The sequence below is a fragment of the Mixophyes fleayi genome, chromosome 8 (assembly GCF_038048845.1).
Source record: "Mixophyes fleayi isolate aMixFle1 chromosome 8, aMixFle1.hap1, whole genome shotgun sequence".
NCBI classification, from domain to species: Eukaryota; Metazoa; Chordata; class Amphibia; order Anura; family Limnodynastidae; genus Mixophyes; species Mixophyes fleayi.
This window is the reverse complement of record NC_134409.1, coordinates 112,056,189-112,075,432: the sequence shown is the minus strand read 5'-3', so window position 1 is coordinate 112,075,432 and position 19,244 is coordinate 112,056,189. Positions and strand designations below refer to the sequence as shown.

General features: G+C 40.9%; 1 protein-coding gene across 3 annotated transcripts in view; it reads left to right on the top strand.

Annotated features, from left to right (window-relative positions):
• PTPDC1 (protein tyrosine phosphatase domain containing 1) overlaps window positions 1–19,244 on the top strand; it is a 64,084-nt gene that overhangs the window by 35,738 nt on the left and 9,102 nt on the right. For all 3 annotated transcript variants that reach the window (XM_075183186.1, XM_075183185.1, XM_075183184.1), the window contains 7 exons: window positions 4–175; window positions 741–821; window positions 1,979–2,097; window positions 5,580–5,717; window positions 6,021–7,258; window positions 11,026–11,211; window positions 12,782–12,892. In XM_075183186.1, the coding sequence (XP_075039287.1) occupies window positions 4–175; window positions 741–821; window positions 1,979–2,097; window positions 5,580–5,717; window positions 6,021–7,258; window positions 11,026–11,211; window positions 12,782–12,892 (2,045 nt within the window). The remainder of the gene's footprint in view (window positions 1–3; window positions 176–740; window positions 822–1,978; window positions 2,098–5,579; window positions 5,718–6,020; window positions 7,259–11,025; window positions 11,212–12,781; window positions 12,893–19,244) is intronic.

The following is a 19,244-nucleotide window of genomic DNA, read 5'->3' as shown; positions in this document are numbered from 1 at the left end:
TAGGAAGTGGTAGACGCCCAACTTCAAAATACACCAAAGTAGGGGAACGTCTGCGTCATGTCATCCCGGGCCACATGCAGTGTTCAATGACGTGTGGGGGTCGTGCTTGTAAATACGAAAACCCCACTCGATGGAGCGATGAGGAGCAAGCTATAAAGGGACTTTACTCTTCGTGGTAAGTACATCTGTTATTTGTCATTGCTCATATTGGGTGAGATGTAGCAATTTCTTACGGCTCTACTTTAATTATTTCCACATCTACGTCTGGACAAGTGTGAACAGTTTGATCCGGGAATATAGGTTACATACAGCATGATGTATTATTTTCTGGTGTAAAGTTTGGCTTTCTAACTAAAGAATGGTGAACTCTGCGTTATAACTATTGTGGTGTGTTGAGAGAACTAAAGAGCCACAGGGACACATGAAACACATACCAAAATATTCCTATTATCCCAGTTGGTTGTTACGGGTTTTGTTGTTTAATACGTTTATATCCCTAGCAGGCAGGCGAATTTTGAATATCACCGCTACATACACCATATGTGTTGATAGCACTGATTGGGCAGCAATCTTCAGCTGTGTTTGACAATGGATAAATACTTTGGGAATGTAATGAATTGGTGGCATGGTGCACAATTGTTTGGATAAGAATTGACTGAACACACAAAGAAACTCGAGAAAATAAACTAATTTTATTTTAAAAAAAATTTACAATTTATTTTAATGAATTTCTTTTTCAGGATCACTGACAACATACTTGCAATGGCAAGACCATCAAAAGAAATAATTGAGAAATATAACATTATTGAACAGTTCCAGAGGTAATTTTATAATGAGCAAATTGACCAGATTTATACTCTCTTCGGTTGGTAGATACAGACATCTTTACACCAATAAACCACATGCTAGGTCAAGGTCACACTGTCTGTAATTTAAATGCTTGCTTTTAACTATCAGCAAGAATACATTGTTTTAATATATGATATGATATGATATATATATATCATCAGATATTTATATAGTGCCACTAATTCCGCAGCGCTGTACAGAGAACTCACTCACATCAGTCCCTGCCCCATTGGAGCTTACATTCTAAATTCCTTAACATACCATGGTCTGGAATCGAACTCATGACCCCAGGGCTATTTTGTTTCACTTTCCCTTTAGTTAATTCCGTGGTTTGTAAGGACATATAAGTAGATACATCTTGGGGCATATTCAATTGTCCACGTTACTCATAAAAGTAACGCAGCGTTAAAAGTATTACCATTATTACGGTAATTCTAACCTGGATTTCACCCGAGCTGCGAGCTAAAAGCCGGCGGTAAAGGTACTGTAATGACGCTAATTACGCGCACTATTATTGTAATAACGGTAATAGTGCGCAAGCCGCGTTAACTTTGCGAGTAATGCGGACAATTGAATATGCCCCCTATTTTCACAGAAAAGCAAAGGGATCTGGCTATAGTGTATTTATTTACTTTATGGCCACAAGATCTTAAGTGGTAATTGCGAATGTGTATTTTACCATTTTTTTGTCCGAAAACTATCTGAGATGTACACATTAAAACAGGCTCCTGTGATGATAAATATCACTTTTAGAGAATTTAAAGAAGGTGTTCTGATAATAGTCCTCCAGTTCTCCTTTAACATCCCCTGGCATATGTTAAAGCAAAACGGCCAACTGGCGGCCTTCCCAAGGTTTTTGGGCTCCCCATCTTTCCTGTAAGCTGAATAAACTCTGTTGGATGACCTCATTTTTGGACTAGTATTTGCCTATAAACATATACTTGTGAAAGAAAGTGTCCCTCTTCATGGAAGTATGGTAAAAGCACTCTGTTATTTTTTTTAAAAAATTTCCCTGATTGTCCTTACCTATTTATAGCTTCAAATAAGAAATGACCTATTTTATTTATGCAATGTATATAGGACAATCCATTGTTATTAAATATGCTCTCGTTTTCCTCTATTTCTGAAGCTGTGGAGTAAAAACAGTAATTAACCTGCAGCGTCCCGGGGAGCACGCAAGCTGTGGTAATCCTTTAGAGCAAGAAAGTGGGTTCACATATCTTCCAGAGGCCTTTATGGAAGCTGAAAGTAAGTCACGTCCTGCTGTTTGTTCTCATTAATTATGAAAGCGCATCAATTTTTGCTGCTGGGAGGCGGGGTCAAAGGCCGTTGTGTAAGACCCGACCCTCCGCTCCGCCGCGCATCGCTAGATGTAATTGGAAAGAAGCTTCACGCTGAGCTGTCACTGATTTTCTAGAACATCCTGACTATCACACATTACTTTTCTTGCTGTAATATTTGCAGTCATTTCTTGTATCTGTTGGTTTAGTTGCTATTCACATATATGTACTTTTTAAAGCACAGGTTAGGCTGAGGTTGACCAAAAGGAGCCAAAATGCTTTTTTATAACAGGGACTTTTGTTTACTGTATTTTATTGAACGTTGAGTGCTTCTTGCCTCTTTTCAGCCCTCCTCACCCTAACCTTACTGTATAATGACAGCAAAGATTTGTCTGACATCACAAGGCTCGGCTCAGATATTTAAGGATATAGGGACAAAGTTTCTTATAGACACACTTGACATATATTTTTGTTGCTATTTACACTATTTTCAGCTTCAGAGAGATTACTTATTTAACAAGGACAGGGGAGTAATTATTGAAGGTGGGCATAGGGTGGGTATTTGTACTTGGTAAGTGCAGGGGAGCGGGTGTGAGTACCTTTCACAGAGAAAAGCCACATTTCTACCTACTGCTTGTTTAATCATCTCACCCCACCCACTACTAACTAATTCTAAAATATATTCGATACCACCAATAAAGGTATTTTTATAGCATATCTGCTATGGAGCTAATCGGTTCACTAGGAACCAGTGACACCTTCCTGACCACACTGGGCTTGAGTCATTAAGGAGCGAATCTGACGGTTTTGTGCGTTTCGTTCACAAAAAACACGCTGCGCGTGCTCGGAACCGGGCGATACGCAACAGACCGTATCCACGTCCAAGTCGGCTTTGAGCGCACACAACACTTACTACAGCCTACTATTTAGGGGAGTGAACGGGGTGGGGAATGGGGTGGATGCACGTAGGCTGTATAGGGTATGGGGGTTCCCAGGCAGCCACGTCCAAGTCGGGCACACACAGAAGTATGCTGGTTATCTGCCGTATCTCTTGCTCTAACTGGGGGGGGCTAGTTTAAGTTCCAAATAGTAATGCCGATGGCTGAGTATGTGTGCGAAAACGGTGTGTAATCAGGAGCAACTGTAAAAATGTATGGACCTTTTATATGCACCTAAAGCCACATTCATGTCTTATTGGAATGCTCTTTCTCTTTTTATCGGGTATAGTACCTATTAGCGGTACTGACTACCCCGACAGAGAAGACAACGACATGAGAAGTCCGATTCAATAGTACACTGACCTGCCAAAAAAAGGACTTACCGGAATGCAGATTACTTCATATCACGACTCGCTCTGTTGCCGACTGAAGAAAATGACGTCACCACCACCCGCGACTTGGCTTAAAGCGGCGATGGACGGTTAGGAGTTAGGGTTAACCATACTCCTAACCCTAACCTTAACCACTAAAATAATACTTACATTACATTAATGACAGGCGGGTCTGTCCATCGCCGCTTTAAGCCAAGTCGCGGGTGGTGGTGACGTCATTTTCTCCAGTCGGCAACAGAGCGAGTCGTGATATGACGTAATCTGCATTCCGGTAAGTCCTTTTTTTGGCAGGTCGTTGTACTAAATCGGACTAATCATGTCGTTGTCTTCTCAGTCGGGGTAGTCAGTACCGTGAAACTGACTACCACCGATTTTATCTGGCTGGCCCTTAGCCTTCACTGGTTTAAGGTGTTCCTGAAAGATCATCTCCTCAGATCAGTATATCACATTTCCTAACTACTGTTATAACTTTCTGTCCCTTCACACTAGGCCCACACTACTCGTAACTCACTATGGGGTCTATTTAATATAGGGTGAAAAAAGCCCCAACCCCGCCACAATCCTTCTGTTGCTATCGCCATCTCAGGATGGTGATAGCAAGAAATATTAATAGAAAAATGCTTTATTTAAATATTTTTTTCGTATTCTCAGTGGCTCCAAAATAATAATATTTTTAGAAAAAAAATTGTATGTTTTTTTTTTTTATAACATTTCCCTCCCCCCAAGTGGAACCAGAAGCCCAACTCCGGGCTTCCAGTTCCACTGCGTCTGTGTGAACCGGTAAGCTGGGCCATCATGTGCAGATGGGCCCAAGACTGATGAAGAGGTACCAGTACTCTTACCGCTGCCAGTATCACCAGGTAGCTGAGCATGACTTAGCTGCTCCGGCGGTATTTTATTGGTATGTTGTGGAGAGAGGAGTTTTTCTGTTGCAGCGATAAGTGACAATAGAAAACCAGCCCTGTCACCACTTAATAATAAATAGACCGGTATTTCACTTATGTTGTATCGAATACCCTCTCCAAAACAGTTTATTTCTGTATATTGACAGAAACCAGCTATCTGTCTGATCCTTACAACACTCCTGAGCACTTGCAATTTTATAGCCCTATGCATAATTAATAATAACAGTACTAATAATTTAAACCTCCCAATATATCAACATTGAAGTTATTCAACTCTCTCCTTAAGTACATCCAACAGGACATGTTTTGTGGGCTTAATTTATCATGCACATGTGATCTAATTTGACTTGACCAGATGGTGGGTATTTAAGGAGTGGGTTGGTCTAGGGGCCTGATTCATTAAGGATCTGAACTTAAGAAACTTCTTATTTCAGTCTCCTGGACAAAACCATGTTACAATGCAAGGGGTGCAAATTAGTATTCTGTTTTGCACATAAGTTAAATACTGACTGTTTTTCCATGTAGCACACAAATATTTGATAACTTATTTGTACACAGAAATTTAAAGTTGATATTTGTGTGCTACATGAAAAAACAGTCAGTATTTAACTTATGTGCAAAACAGAATGCTAATTTGCACCCCTTACATTGTAACATGGTTTTGTCCAGGAGACTGAAATAAGAAGTTTCTTAAGTTCAGATCCTTAATGAATCAGGCCCAAGATGACTAATTATTGACTACAGAAATGTACATTTGTAATTACTGTCTTGCCGTCCCCATCATTATTTTACCCTACTAGAATGTTTGCTGAATCTGTCCCCTCTTTCTAATTTACATACTGGAGCCACTGGCATTAGTGAACAAGACAAAAAAATGAAATGATTCCTGGCACAAACACCAGTATTACATGTGTTATTTCATACTCCCCACTTACTGTTCACACCATTTCCCTGGTGACACTTTTCACACCTTCCTTGTGACTAGATTACTTGTATGAATAGATAGATGCAGCTGTTCTCAATCACCAAGGCTTTTCTGTTATTGTGGTTTCTTTGTCATAGATGGTGTCATATTCTTAACTACTAATTAATGTGACAACAAGCTTCATACTAAGTTAAACAGATTGTGCCGAAATTCAGTTTGTTATTCTATCATACACTTAAGTCATCTGTTTCTGGACTTATCTGAAATAAAATATGTTTCTTTTTTTTTAGTATACTTTTATAATTTTGGATGGAAAGATTATGGTGTTGCTTCCCTGACGACAATTCTCGACATGGTTAAAGTTATGTCCTTTGCCTTACAAGAGGGAAAAGTAGCCGTTCACTGCCATGCGGGACTCGGGCGAACAGGTAACCTACCAATTTATTATTTCACAAACCAATTGGTATTGGTAAAATCAAAAAGCAACTTTTACATCGATCTTTTCAGTTCTTTCCTTAAAGCTGCAGTTTCATTTTTTACACTAGAATATTGACTGCTCAGTCTGTCTCTGTCGTATTTCCATGGGATAGAAGTTATATTAGGGAGAGGTTGTCGGTAACTTAGGGTGGAAAACGTGACAAGTATTCTTAATTAAATACCTCTATTTTCAGAGAGATCTGACATCTTGTACGTGTAGATTTGATATTAATATGCCCTTGTTTATTTTCCAGGTGTTTTAATTGCATGCTATTTAATATATGCCACAAGAATGACTGCAGATCAAGCAATTCTGTTTGTGCGGGCCAAGCGCCACAATGCAATCCAGACCCGGGTCCAGCTCTTGTGCGTCCGCGAGTTCACCCAGTTCTTGACACCACTACACAACGTCTTCTCCTGCTGTGACCCGAAAGCCCACGCAGTCACGTTACCACAGTACTTGATCCGGCAACAGCACTTACTTCACGGGTATGAAGCTCGCCATCTTAAATACGTGCCAAAAATTGTCCACTTAGTTTGCAAGTTGCTGATCGATATGGTGGAAAACAGACAGGTGTTGGAGGAGGAGATATTGGACATCCCAGATCTCACTGCTGAAATCGAGAAGACGGTTTCTCAGCTTTCCACTGAGCAGCTCGATAAAGTATTGGGCAGGAATATTGGAACGGAGGATCAGTTACCACATTCGGTTACCACGGCCGCTTGTTATATAGTTCATGACTCAGTATTATCCAGTGAACAGGAGTTTGACCCTTTGTGGAAGAGGAGAAACGTAGAATGTCTGCAGCCTTTGTCTCATCTAAAGAAGCGTTTAAGCTACAGCGACTCTGATCTAAAAAAGGCCGAAATTCTTCTAGAGCAAGGTGAAACTCCATGGACAGAACCTGCGCAGATGTCTTTCTTAAACCAACTAAATGAGCATATGAGAGTGAAGCACTGTTTTGTCGCTGGAAATCATGAAGTTGTCCAGCCTGTACCCACGCCAAATTTAAAGAGGGAGTCGTATGTGCAAACTGCCTTCTCTTTCTGGAGTCATAGTAAAGTCGGTAGCATGGAAGCACCCCGAGACGGTTCTCCACTTTTCCATAGACGAAAGTTCCCCAAGGAGATACAGCGCAGCCGCACTTTCTCCTTAGGATACACTTCACCGTTAAGCAGCGGCCAACCGTCATTAGCGGACTCAGATTTCTTAATGCCAAACGTAACTTTTCAGGACATTGCACACTGTTGTGCCACGGGGGACAGCAAACTACCGGAGGATGAAAGCACCTCTGTTTTTCAGGAAATTGATAGCACTTCTCCAAAGGGGATTTTTTATATTGGAAGTAATCAGGCGGGTGATGCCGGCCCACATACCGTTGTCCAAACTGAGTTAAACCTCAGTGCTCGGAGATTGCTGGCCGCAAAAGCTCTTGCGAATCTGAATTGCGATGGCGCTGAAGAGGTTGCGGAAAAAGTCAGCATTTGGCAGGTAGGCATGTCTAAAGTGACACCTCTGCTTGTTAAACAGAATCTTGAGGTTTAAATTGATTTCTACTGCCCTCATTTATACATTATATTCAGTGTTTGTTGTCAAGAGGAATTGGCAGAAACTCTCACATTAGATGTCTTTAAACATCTGTTGGGGTTCTTTGATCTGACCAATTAGAATTCACAAGTGACCTGACCTATTCAAGGGTACAATGCAATGCTGTGTGCGTTTAGATACACTGTACTTTGATACTAGTGTGCATTATTTTAAAGATTATATTATTTAACTATTTTTTTTTTTTTTTTTTAAATCAAGTAAATTTTTTATTGGTTTTGATACAAAAAAAATAATATACAAAAACAGACTAGACAAAAAGAAAAGTAAGAACAGAACAGAAGTTGGCCGTCAATAAATGTTTACAGTGGGATCACTACTAAAGAGTTTTTATTTTTTCAAGAACATTGGATAATCACATTGAAGCGGTTGTAGATTATAAGTAACTAAGTACATACAGCGCCAGAGGTCATGGAACTTATGGAAGCAAAATTGGTAACACACACAGCAAGCAATATTCAGATATTACATTGCTCGTCGGCACACGGATAAAGAGAGAGAAGTGGAAAAAACAAAACTAAACTGAGGTAAAGGGGGTGACTGGGGTCAGAACCCGTCGCATTTTATCTGTGACTTGATTCATACCAAAGAGACCAAATTTTGTGATATTTGTGTTCCGCCCGTCACTCAGTCTACATGTATCTCTCATGCAGGGCCGCCTTCAGAAATAATCATGCCCAGTACGGGCCCCCTGTGTCCCCCCCCCCCCCCCGATGAGCGCCTCCCCATGAGCAACAGCAACATATACTTACCTGGGGGCCCGCCTCCGGTCTCCGCTACTGTGTCTTCAGCCTGGCTGTCACCGTGACAGCCAGGCACCAGGATGCGATCGCAGGGGTGGAGGATTCATTCCCCCTGCGATCATGTGGTCTGCCTGTGACAGAAGACACAGTAGCGGAGACCAGCGGCGGGCCCCCAGGTAAGTAAATGTTGCGCTGTTGTACCGGGCCCCCTGGTGAGCCCGGGCCCGGTACAACAGTACCCCCCGTACCCCCCTGATGGCGGCCCTGCTCTCATGATTCATAGTGTCATTTACCAGAGTCTTCCATTTAAAGAAATCTGGTTTTACATTTGCGAGCCAGTTACGCGCTATGATAACTTTTGCTAGGATTATAGCGATAAAAACAAATTTATAAAGAGGTACACTTAAGCTGTCCTCTAGTGATATACCGAATAGACAGGTCTTAGGTGCCAAGGGGGGGGTCCCCCCGGTGGGGGGGGTCCCCCAGGGACAACCTCCCCAATACACTCCCATACTTTAATCCAGAAAGCATGTACCCCCTGACACTCCCACAACAGATGCCAGAAATCACATCTTGACAACCCACATTTGGGGCATTCTGCGCTCTGTCTCCCACCAATTGTAACCAGTGATGGTGTGTAGAATATAGAAATTAATTTGTTGGAAGCGGACACATGATGTGGCATCTCTTATGCTTTTTAGGATATGACACCAATCCCCCTCTACAAGTATACCAACTTGGATCCCCACTTAGCTTTAAGGGGTAACAAACTATTACTAGCTTGATGGTAGTTAAGTTCCATATACACCGTGGAAATAACTTTGTGACCTCCTATATTATCCAAAAGTGATCTAATGGGAGAAGTTAGTGTGAGAGGTGTGTTACTAAATTGCGACAGGGTGACATGCCTAATTTGCAAGTATCGAAAGAATGAGGGATCTGAAAGTCTCCCTGGAGCTGCGCTAAGAACTTACACAGGTTCGCTTCATAGAGGCGACCCAACGAAGACACCCCAAGGCGGCGCCAAAAGCAGTCATCGCTCAATTTACTTAGTTCGGGCAGTGCAGCATTGTGCCAGATCGGGGTGTCCGCGTCCAGCCCACCCCCACCAAGAATTTTGTGCGCCATATTCCAGACCTTAATTGCCTGAGCAATGATAGGTGTATTTGATCTAAGAGACCAACCCATCAAAAGCATCTGCAATGGAGTAAACAGAGGCCCCGTCCGCTCACCACCGAAACCCGTCGTGGCACTATTGCTACAAGCACACAGCCATTCAAGTAAATGCGATAACTGAGCCGCCATATAATAGAAATTCAGATTGGGTAATATCAAGCCGCCAGCAGATTTACATTTACACAGAGTACTTATCCTAGCCCTTTTGTCTCCCCAGACGAATGAAGAGAGTATGGAGTTTGTGAGCTGGAAAATTCTATTGGGAGTATGGATAGGTGAATGTTGCATTATATATAGATATTTAGGTTTCACTATCATTTCAAAGAGGTTAATCCTTCCAGTCACAGTTGGTGGAAGACGCTTCCAAGTATGGGATCTTAGCTTAAAATCAGTGATCAGGTCAACATTTAATTTAACATTATCTGTTGGTTATGGGGAAATCCATATATCGAGGTACTTGAAACGGAGCGTCCGTTTGAGAGGGTGACCGGAAGAGGGCTGGGTAGGGAGGATACCATGGACTGGCAAAATATTGGATTTGTCCCAATTAATTTTAACTCCAGAATAATGCCCGAAATTATCAACTGTCTCCAGGAGGTTATTGAGAGACCCATCCGCCTCTGACAGGAACAGCAGCATATCGTCCGCGTATAAGGCAATAGTGTCTGTGGCCCCACCTGCAGGGAGGCCCCGAATACCCGGATGGGGGCGGATCAGATAAGCCAGTGGCTCGATGGTACTCGCAAATAGTGCCGGGGATAGCGGGCAGCCCTGACGGGTACCCCTATCCAAACCAAACTGGGTTGATGTGTACCCATTCTCACACACCAGCACCGCAGGCGCACGGATTTAATGTTTTTTTTAATTAAACGTATTATTTTTATAGTAAATATTATTTAAGTGACACTTCTTTGCGCACTGTTTCTTAATTATCGCCATAGGTAATTAGTAGTCTATTACCAGCGCTGCTTTTTTGATTATTTTTTTTTTAATGGTTACATTTGAGATAGCAGATAGTCTAAGCAAGAGCCATATAGGCTTCTTTATAATTACCTGTAATTCTATTTATATTTTTTTACTGCTGATTGTTTGTTGGTTCCAGCGGATCATGCAGGTTCCTGTATATGTGATGTGAGGCTCAAGGAGATCAAGGTCTCATTTAGCTTTACACCTTGGCAAAACCATGTTGTGTTGCGGGGGGAGCAAATTTAAAATGTATGCTCTTAGAGTTGGTAAGGGGATACACCTAGCTCAACTATAATAAATTGCAGTAATAAAGTTGCCCATATCCTGCATGCAAAAGAAAAATTGCACGTGCACCCCTTGGATCTTTCATGGTTTGTCCATTTTCAAATATGATTATGTATCTAAACTTTTTATCTGTTCTGCCTCAATCACCTTCCCTGCACCTGAGAGATGACCAACGTTCTAATTGTTTGGGAGAAGAGGGGATTTGTGTAACCCCCTTCCCTGTGTAACCACTGCAGTAAAATACATAAGATATAAACAGGTTAAAGAGGTAATTACTGCACAGAGCCGTTCTCTCCAAATCACAACACAATATTTTTATTTTAGATTTAACTTCTCTGTAACACAAGATATTTTTTGTAAAGATCCAGGTATCCAAACCTGTTGTCTAAAAAGTAAACAACGTGATATTTAGATTTTCTAATTATTATTACTATTAATGCAAGAATGGCTTAGTACTGTCTTCCTATTCACCCATTCCATTAGAAAGAACTGAACTCTCGAGAAGCGGCGTGGGATCGGATCTGCGCAGAGAAAAACCCCTACATCCTCAGCAGTTTAATGTGGTCCTGGATTGAACAGCTTAAAGAGCCAGCAATTACAAAAGAGGACATTCATTTGCTAGCAAGTTACAGCAGTGACCTGGACAGCGCCCTCTACCTGCTACAAAAGGTCAGTACAGTGCCATCCATGTCTACGTTTGGGGTTAGGAGAACGCAAGTGTGATTTGTAAAGAGTAAAGTTCAAATTCACACAAAATGAAAAGAATAGTTTTTGAATATAGTAATTAAACAGGATATATTACCCTTGTTTGTACCTACTATTTATTACTGTAAAGTAATAGCTTTAGTTTTAGTTAGTCCTGCACCATTAGCTTCCTTCTTTGGTTGCCAGTTAAATGGGGGAGCTAAACATTACCTTACATATCTTCTCCAGGTGTGTTTTCTGCAGTTGTACTATGTGAAAACGGATTTGCATTTGGTTGCAAAGTTTGTTGCCATCTGAAAACTAGACAGTAATAGCCCTGCCACCAGTGGTGTGTGGTAATACTGGCCTCTACACACAGTGGAGGAGACCACCATTTTTTCTGCGGTTCCAATATTCATTATGAATGTAGCCTATCAATTCAATAGGATCCAGTGGCATCACTTTGGCAAGGGCCATGAGGTACATAATATTCACTTTTAAAAAATCAAAGTAGCATGTGCAGATTTGCAAACGGCGGGCCACAGCTAGCCTGCGGGCTACCATTTGAACATTAGTACCTTACGGTTTGGAATTGTCAGGCTTCAGCCGAAAACTAGAGGCCACTAACCGGTATTAGCACTACTGAACTAGCAGGTGCGAAGTCTAACATGACCCTGGCGCTCGCCAGGGACCCTCGCAAGGAGGTTTGGACTTCGCTGCTCAAGGCACGCAGGTCGCGGTCCTACTAGCTAGTTGCCGGTGTAGCGGTAAGGAAGGTCAGACGGTCCGGGTCGAAAGCCAATCGGGAGGCGAGGTACAATAGGATGATCAGAGTGGATAGTCAAGCAGGCCAAGGTCACGGTACAATGTGGGGCAGGCAGAATGTAAAATGGTCGACAAGCCGGGCCACAACTGGAGAGCACAGAGACGAGAGAATGGTTAGGAGAACCGGGTCAAACAGGGAATATCACAGGGAAAATGCTGGAGTCAGGAAACTGTTCCTCTGGCATCTTAATGGCACCAGAGCCAGGTTTAAATAGAGGCAGAGGAACAGGGATTGGAGGAGACTGGGGAGAGGCACGCTAGTGCAAGGGAAGCGTCCCGTTGATAGGCAACGGGACGAACCAGGGCGACTGCGCCCGACAGCCAGGTCCGGCTGGAACCCGCGGGGCACCTGTTGCTAGGCAACAGGGCGCCCCGGCCGTAGTCACCAGGCGTCCGTCCCCGCATAGCAGAGGAACAGCGGGGATGGCGCCTGACAGGAATACAATTCATGCGGTTACTCACATGTAAATGTTAATGTGTGGAAACAGGTAGTAAGATATTTGTGACAAAATGGTCTTTTTTGCAATCTATAGCCTGCATAGAAGTTTTATTTCATGTCAATTAAAGAATTGTTTTGTCATAATTTTACACTATTGTCTATTTATTAACATTTTTTGTTTGTTTCACATACGATTGGCAGAACTGTGCAAAGATTTTAGCAATTAAAAAGTTGACAAAACCTTTTTTGTGAGCATCTCCAAGTTCTCATACCTCCGTAATTTAATTATAGGGTCAGCATCAGACCATCCTGTGCATTTTGCAATGTGTGAGTAACCTGCGACTGATTCCCCCTGACGTAGAGGACGCTATACTGGCACGAATGATCAGAGCATTCACAGTGGTATGTACTATGGTGGGAGTATTAGTGTATTACTCGAAATTCATACTGGTCCTTTTGTTTATTTGTGTTCGTTGTGCCATAAAATCCAACAATCATTTAAACAGCAACAGAATAATTTCTAAACACCAGAGTTTCAAAATGATTTTTCATTTTTTTCCCCTCTAGAAATAGACGCCTTCTATACCCACTTATTACTAACATTTTGGGAAGTCATTGGTTTCTCTAAACAGGAACTAAACAATTAAGGTTTTTTTAGAATCACCATGGGCTATAACACAAACCTAGCAACAGTCTAATTATCAGCTTCATGGAAAAGGCTTTCTATCCATTCTTTCATGATCAAATGCACCAAAATGAGTCATGTGACACAAGTGGTTAGCACTTCTGCTTCACAGCACTGGGGTCATGAGTTCAATTCCCGACCATGGCCTTATCTGTGTGGAGTTTATATGTTCTTCCCGTGTTTGCGTGGGTTTCCTCCGGGTGTTCCGGTTTCCTCCTTCAATCCAAAAACATGCTAGTAGGTTAATTGGCTGCTATTAAATCAACCTTATTCTCTCTCGGTCTGTGTATGTGTATGTTAGGGAATTTAGACTGTAAGCTCCAATGGGGCAGGGACTGATGTGAGCGAGTTCTCTGTACAGCACTACGGCATTAGTAGCGCTATATAAATAGCTGATGATGAAGTGGCCGGGGCCTGTTCATTTAATAAACACAGGTGAATACTGAAGGTACTTTTTGCTTGTGTGTCATACAATTAAATTGATTGATGTGTTCTGAAAAGCTGCAGGTAACAAAAGACTGTGGGACATCGGTTGAACAGCACCATTATAAAGAGTGCAATTCAGCTGGCCCAAGTACATCTGCTCTAACTAGCAGCCCTCTCATAAGGAAATGGTTAAATCTCTTGATCTGTATGCATTACATTACTCTGTTGTCATGCAGCAAGTTCTATGAGCCTTAAGAAATTGGTAGAATATAATGGAGGTTGGAGTACAAACATGATGGTCCACAAGTCCAAAGGGCAATAAATTATGAATACAGTAAATAATGGCCCAATCTACAGTCATGGCCAAAAGTTTTGAGAATGACACAAATATTATTTTTCACAAAGTCTGCTGCCTCAGTTTTTATGATGGCAATTTGCATATACTCCAGAATGTCATGAAGAGTGATCAGATAAATTGCAATTAATTTCAAAGTCCCTCTTTGCCATGACAATGAACTTTATCCCAAACCAAACATTTCCACTGCATTTCAGCCCTGCCACAAAAGGAGCAACTGACATCAGGTCAGTGATTGAGTTAGTTACAGACTGGGAGCTTTAAAAGGAGGGTGGTGCATTGAATCATTGTTCTTCCTCTGTTAACCATGGTTATCTGCAAGGATACCTGTGCAGTCATCATTGCTTTGCACAAAAAGGGCTTCACAGGCAAGTATATTGCTGCTAGTAAGATTGCACCTAAATCAGCCATTTATCGGATCGTCAAGGAGAGAGGTTCAGTAGTTGTGAAGAAGGCTTCAGGGCACCCAAGAACGTCCGGCAAGCGCCAGGACTGTGTCCTAAAGTTGATTCAGCTGCGGGATCGGGGCACTACCAGTGAAGAGTTTGCTCAGGAAGGGCAGCAGGCAGGTGTGAGTGCATCTGCATGCACAGTGAGGCAAAGACTTTTGGAGGATGACCTGGTGTCAGCAATGCCAGCAAAGAAGCCACTTCTCTCCAGGAAAAACATCAGAGACAGACTGATATTCTGCAAAAGGTACAGGGATTGGACTGCTGAGAACTGGGGTAAAGTCATTTTCTCTGATGAATCCCCTTTCAGATTGTTTTGGGCATCTGGAAAAACACTTGTCCGAAGAAGGAAAAAATAGTATTTGGATCAGCTGGTTTCTGTGCAATAACAGGTATTGGTGGAGGGTGTAATCGTGACAGTAGTATGTAGGAATAATGCTAAGTTTTCTTATGAAGAAGTAAAGATGTTGTGAAGAAGCAGGGTTTGTTAATAGAGGATAGAGTTACCCACATGGGAACGAAGACTGACAATTTCATGTTTTCCTATAGAGAGGTGATTATTTTCAGCTTTGAAGAGTAGTCTAATTAGTTGAGGCAGTGATTTCACAGCATGGGAGAAGTTTATGACGCCAGAATGTGAGGTGGTAGCACGGGAGAATGATAAAAGTAGGTGCTGGGCAGATCAGAAAGCATTAATGGTAGATTTATAAAGACTACAGAAAAGAAAATCAATGAAACAGCAGTACAAACATGATGGTCCACAAGTCCAAAGGGCAATATGATATGAATACAGCTAATAGCTCAATCTGTAATTGTTCCTGTGTACACAGCAGGTAGTGTGTTTATTTATACTTAACCAAATAGGTAAGAAAATGATTTAAAGTTGTTTGATGATGAAAGGCACTCAATTTAATGTCTGAGTGCTGGAGCATTAAGGTAACAGAACATGGCCAAATACAGGCACTTAACACATGTGGTCAAACCAGAAAGCTCCAGCCATTTGGTGTTCACCGGCCATAGTAATTGTGGTGGCGCATGTCGGATGTGGTCATCAGCCAAACACATTTTCTGCTATTCCTAATCAATATCTGAAAGATCTCAATTAGATGTTGATTGGAATCAATCTTCCTTTTGGAAAGATAAACTCGTGATCTGCAGCCAATTACTGTAGGTACAAAATACATTTAATTGGCTGCAGGAATCACACCATGTATGGGTACCTTTATTAAAACAGTTATTGGAAATCAGTTTGGCAAATGTCAGTCAGTAGATGGTACAGTGATGAAGCCAGGAATGATAAGTGCATGGATTGAATATAGGAAGTGATGGACATAGCAAAATGAGGTATGGCCTCTAGACAAGCTTTTTGGAGTGATGGTGGTGTTGCTCACACAAATACAAATTGCATATGCAGATAATGTAGGTGAGTAGTATTAGGTATAATGCACAGAGCATTTCAGTGACCTCTATAAAATACAGAGAGCATTCTTGTGACCTCTATACAGCACAGAGGACATTCTAGTGACCTCTATACAACACAGAGGGCATTCCAGTTACCTCTATAAAATACAGAGAGCATTCTTGTGACCTCTATACAGCACAGAGGACATTCTAGTGACCTCTATACAATACATAGAGCATTCTAGTTACCTCTATACAGAACAGAGGACATTCTAGTGACCTCTATACAACATAGGGCATTCTAGTTACCTCTATAAAATACAGAGAGCATTCTTGTGACCTCTATACAGCACAGAGGACATTCTAGTGACCTCTATACAGCACAGAGGACATTCTAGTGACCTCTATACAACACAGAGGACATTCTAGTGACCTCTATACAACACAGAGGGCATTCTAGTTACCTCTATACAATACAGAGAGCATTCTAGTGATGCCTGTTCAATACAGAGAGCATTATAGCGAGCTCTGAACAATATAGAGAGGAATTGCCATGACAACTAGTTAAAACACAATGCATACTGGTTACTACTATTTGATGCTAATCCTGTTTTGTAGGCAACTATAAAATGCAGACACCCAAATATCTTGTGGCTTTATAATACAGGCCACCTCAAATATCTTGTTGCTTTATAATGCAGCCCCCAATCTGTGCTCATGATAAAATGCAGACCACAAATATCTGGTGGTCTTTATTATACAGAACCCAGACCTATGGTAGCTTTACTACATGGACCACAGTCCTTGGTAGCTTTACTATACAGACCCCAGGCCTGTGGTGGCTTTACTATACAGACCCCACATCTCGGGTCTCTTTGTAATGCAGCCCTTCCCCCTATGTTTGCTTTATTTTACAGACCTCAGATCTCTGCCTCCCCAGCCAGTCCCTGAGAATAAAATACAGACCCCAGAGCTCTGGTGGTGATCCAAATGAATTCCTTACCCTTTCTGTGGTCTAACACTGTCTCTTGCACTCTGATTGGTGAATAGTTCCAACCATTCACCAATCAGTGTGTAGAGACCTCTCATCGCTCCGATTGGTGAATCAACCATTCACCAATCAGTGTGTAGAGACCTCTAATCGCTCCGATTGGTGAATCAGAGCGATAGACAGTGCCATCTATCAGTTAGCTTACTAGGTGCCATATATTGGATATGGCAGAAATCTAGCAAGATAGAACAGAAGATAGTCTGAATATAATAAGGTACAGTCCTAAAATGTGAACGAATTGTTAACTTTTACTATTAACATTATGGGATAAGAGCAAATATTCCTAAAATGCAAGTTATGTGGTCACACTTTCTATAAGTAAATCTTATTATTTAAGGATAAATGTATAAGCTGTCTAAATAGTTAAGTACTATCTGTTATATTAGGGACTTGCATAAAGTGATTTCAAACTGTGACTAAGCAAAACTACCAACAAGTGCTGTCAGTCCATGGCAGATGAACAGTAATAGTTTTCCTACCTTTTAAAACACTAAATTCCATACCCCCCTTTTTCCGATAGGCTGAATATAAACATCCTAATACCATGTTTATACTGATGTGGGTTCTCCCAAGTTCTAAGTCTCTTGTAGTCTGCAGTAGGGTTTGCTTCAAGATTTGTCTATTTGCTCCATTTATGTCCCCATCTATATTGACAAGTTTCCCAGTCCCTGAAGCAGAGAAGCACCTCTCTAGTATTATGCATCCACCAGCATGCATCACGATAAGGATAATGCTATTGGGATGATGTGCTTGCACCAGACATAGACCCTAGCGTATTGGCCAAAAAATGCTAATCGTGGCCTCTCCCATAAAGCATAGATTTATATAGCACCAGGCTATTGTTGTCCCTTGGACAGTTTCTCCCAAGTCTGCCATGGAACACTGTAACTCTGCCAGAGTTGCCTTAGTCCTCTTGGTGAGCTCACTTACAATGGCCCTTCTCGACCAGATGTTCAGTTTTGGAGGACGGCCTTTTCTAGACAAGTTGTGCCATATTCTCTCTATTTCTTTATGGTGTACTTGACAATACTCTGGGAATGTGAAATATCTAATCGCCTTCCCTGGAATTGGTTCTTTTAAATAACCTTTTCTTGAATTTGCTTTGGATAGTCTTTGATCTTCACTATGAAGCTTTTGTTTGCAAATACACCAACCAACTATGGGACCACTCACAGATATGTGTATTTATCTTGAAATCAGTTAATCAATTACATTGTAAACAGGTGGTCTCCAATCAATTAATAAAGTGGAAAAAAATTGATTGCCCAATCCAGTTGCTTAAAGGGAATCTAAATACATTTATTAATACAACATTAATTTAAATATGGTATTACGCAGGCACACCCAACGTTAGCTTGACAGTTTCAATACTGAAATCTCTCACCATAGTAAGTCAGACTGAAGTTTTATACTATTTGAACAAAGGGATCAGTTCACAGATATACATAAGTAATTACAATGTTCCGAAAGGAAGTTAATTATTATATGCAGTAAATTCTGTCTCCCTGGGTGGATGAAATGGCGTCTTTGTTTTGGTCTTTCAGGCAATGTTGACATCTGAAACTTTGGTCAAGTAATCACAGGTAATTCGTAAACATAAATATTACAATTAGAGAAGTCATACTTAGTTTTACAGTAATAAGGATTCAACAACAGATATGATAGTGGCAAGACTCTAAACCTTTTACTTAATACTTATCTTATTATTACGATATTTGAACATAAATGCCAGTCTATCTCAGAATGTTAATCGGGGCCTGGTTCCCATAATCAATGTGTGTTGTCTCAGTGTGGAAACCTGTTTAAATCTGTGTTTACATATGACTTGTGAATACAACAATGGGTTTATACTAAATATATGTGCAAATCTAGTTTTTACATGTAGATTAAGTTTTACATATAATAAATGAGATTCTAATTAATATTCAAAGTAGCTTAAGACAGAGAGAGAGACTGTCTGAATGAAAGATATTTTATTTAATATAGTAATCTTAGTTTTGTGTCTTTGAGGAAAAGTTATAGTGTAAAATGCAATGAACTGATGATTAAAGATATACGCATATCAATTTATTAAAAATTACACTTTAACACAAATAATTATGTGATTTTTTGAGATGACTTACTGAAACTATAAGTGTATCTTATCAAAATTAGTGAATAGTTATATAATGAATTATTTTGTTTTATTTATTCATAATTAACCTTTTAAAACATTTACTTGACATTTCAGAGTATGTTGTGCTATTTTGTGTTAAGAATTCCTGAATAATGGATTTGTGTAGATGTCTGTTCTTAAGCGAAAGTACAATATTGATGTCAGCCAGGTACAAATGTATAATTCTAATAGATTCCAAAAGTGTGACATTAAATACACTACAGTCTGCTTG